Below are 2369 nucleotides of genomic sequence, written 5' to 3'. Positions count from 1 at the left end.
TCTTGTTCCTGAAACAGGGACAGGGAGTGAGGGGCAGCACACCGTGCCCTTTAAAGAGACAGTGCCCGGGTCCTCGCCAGCCAGCCTCACACCTGAGCCCTGAGCCCCTGACACGGGGTCACCTGCCCTCTCACCTGCCAATAAGCTACAGCTTGGCACTGCTCTCTCTCGCCCTGGGCAGACCCCTGCTGTTTCTGGAGACCCTCATCCGTGACAAGGGGACAGGAGCCTGCCCTCAGGGCCCACCTGCGAAATGCACAGGGTGGGTCTTGCTCATGAGGCCAGGAAGGTTCTAAGCATGAGGTGACCTGTCTTGGCCTGGCTGGAAGGGGGCCGGGCCAGGCCCACCTGAGCCCCACCGCACCTGGGCCCCACCGCACGTGAGCCCCACCGCACCTGGGCCCCACCCTACCTGAGCCCCACCGCACCTGAGCCCCACCGCACCTGAGCCGGTCCTCGTCCAGAAAGTCGACGATGTCGCTGCGGTCGTTTACGGTTCTCACGTACTTGTTCAGCAGATCCTGCTCCCTCTGCCGGTCCTGGGGCGACTTCAGACTCTCTGCCGGGACAGCCTGCCATCAGCGGGAGCCCTGCTGGCCCACCCTGCTCTGGATGCAGTGTCCCCACCCCCAAAACGTCATGCTCCTCCGCTGAGCAGGGGGTAGGGTCTTGGGGCATCTGGGGCAGAGCGCGTGGCCTATGGCGGGCTCTTGGCAACGCAGACTGAATGAATGATTGCACAAATACACGAATGACTCTATCAGAGGCTGAGTGTTGCTGGTCTGTCTCTGGGTCACCCCACCATCCTCACAAATCTGCCCATTTCAGGGATGTGGGAACTGCGGCTCCGGACAGAGGGGTTACTGCCAGCCCGCCGCCCCCCCCCCCCCCCCCGCCTGCAGCCACGCCAGCCCACGAGGCCTTCGGGGGCTGGGAGAGAGTGACGCCCCACTCCGCAGGGGGTGAGGCCCAGGCAGCGAGGCGGAGCCACGCACAGCCGGGAAGTGGGCAGCTGAGGCTCCAGGCTCCAGGGACGTGCGCCCAACAGCAGCGTCGGCCATCCCAACGGTGACCAACCTCCAACCCCGGGGCCGGCAGGAAGGCGCCCTGGAAAGCCCGCACCGAGCCCGCCTCTTGGACTGAGGCCCCGCCCCCCGCTGGCCGGGGCTGGGGTGCACGCACCCGGCTTGGCCATCAGCCGGCGCAGCTCGCCCTCCAGGTCCAGCTGCTGCTCCTCCAGGCGCTGGTCCCGGGCCCTGCAGAGGTGCGGAGGCGTGAGGTCGGGCTGGCCACCCACCCTGCGCCCAGCCTGCTTCCGGAGGCCTGCGGGCTGCGCCCCTCACTTGTACATCAGCTCCGACTCCAGCCGCAGCAGCAGCTGCTTCTCGTGGATGAGCCGGAACCAGTCCACCATGAGCGCGTCCTCCGAGGCGTCTGCGGGAGCGGGGAGAGGGGCCGGACTGGGCGCAGTGTCCCCGGGGAGCTGGCTGCGCCAGGGCTGGGCAGGGGGCGCCCGCCCACGGTGCTTGGGGCGTGAGGGGAGCGGAGGGCACGGCTCACCCCCCTCGGCCGCGCGCAGGCGCTTCTCCAGCTCCACGCCCCTGAGCTCCAGCACGTCCAGCTGTCCCTGGATGCTCTGCATCTGCCTCTGGATCTCTTCCTGGGGCACGTAGTCGGGATGCAGCTAGGATGAAGGGGTGATGGGTGAGGCCCATGCCCGGCCTCCAGGGCGCTGAGTTCCCCACCATTCCTCACCGCCCCCCCCTCCCCCGGCCACTCACTCTGACAGGAGAGGTCACTGCCTTGCTAGGTGGAGCAGGGACACCAGCAGGGTCCAAGGGCCTCCCTGGAAGAGGCACAGAACAAGTGTCCTGGACCGGGGTCGCCAGGCCCAAGGCAACCTGGACGTGTCCTGGAAGGGGGTCTGACCTCCGACAGCTGGACCCCCCACTCCACTATGTCCCCCGCGCCACCCCGGCTTCCCTACTCCATTCGGCAGGCCCCTGGGCAGGGCGCCCAAAGGCGCGAGCTCACAATCAGATGCAGCAGCACAGACGCCCCACCAGCACCGTCCTGGGTGCCAGTTGCCAAGAGCAAATACGCCATCATCGCCAAGTCTCTGTGACTCGCGTGCCAGGAGGAAGGGCCGGGGCCGGGTCCCACAGGCCCCCTGCCCACCTCAGGCCTGCGAGCTCGGCCGCCTCTGGGCGAGAGCGGCCCCTTGCTGCCCTGGCTCGCCCCTCCTCCCATGCCAGGCCTGATGACCTCCTTGTTTTGTCCTTCATGTCCCCACTGGGCACCTCTCTCAGAGGAGCCCGCCTCCACCTGCAACCCCAGCAGAAGTGGGGTGGTGGGCCCGGGCTGACCTG

General features: G+C 68.0%; 1 protein-coding gene across 1 annotated transcript; it reads right to left on the bottom strand.

The window, feature by feature from the left end:
• Positions 1 to 43: 43 nt before the first annotated feature.
• LOC105311480 (MICAL-like protein 2) lies at positions 44 to 1945 on the bottom strand. The gene is made up of 6 exons (XM_011387469.2): positions 1782 to 1945; positions 1561 to 1684; positions 1344 to 1434; positions 1183 to 1256; positions 445 to 559; positions 44 to 246 (listed from the first exon to the last, which is right to left on the bottom strand). The coding sequence occupies exons 2-6, from the start codon at positions 1640 to 1642 to the stop codon at positions 87 to 89; spliced, it is 522 nt and encodes a 173-aa protein (XP_011385771.1). The 5' UTR covers positions 1643 to 1684; positions 1782 to 1945; the 3' UTR covers positions 44 to 86.
• Positions 1946 to 2369: the final 424 nt, after the last annotated feature.

This window comes from Pteropus vampyrus, unplaced genomic scaffold (assembly GCF_000151845.1).
Source record: "Pteropus vampyrus isolate Shadow unplaced genomic scaffold, Pvam_2.0 Scaffold1000004320, whole genome shotgun sequence".
NCBI classification, from domain to species: Eukaryota; Metazoa; Chordata; class Mammalia; order Chiroptera; family Pteropodidae; genus Pteropus; species Pteropus vampyrus.
Note: the sequence above shows the minus strand (reverse complement) of the source record. Positions and strands in the feature narration are given on the sequence as shown.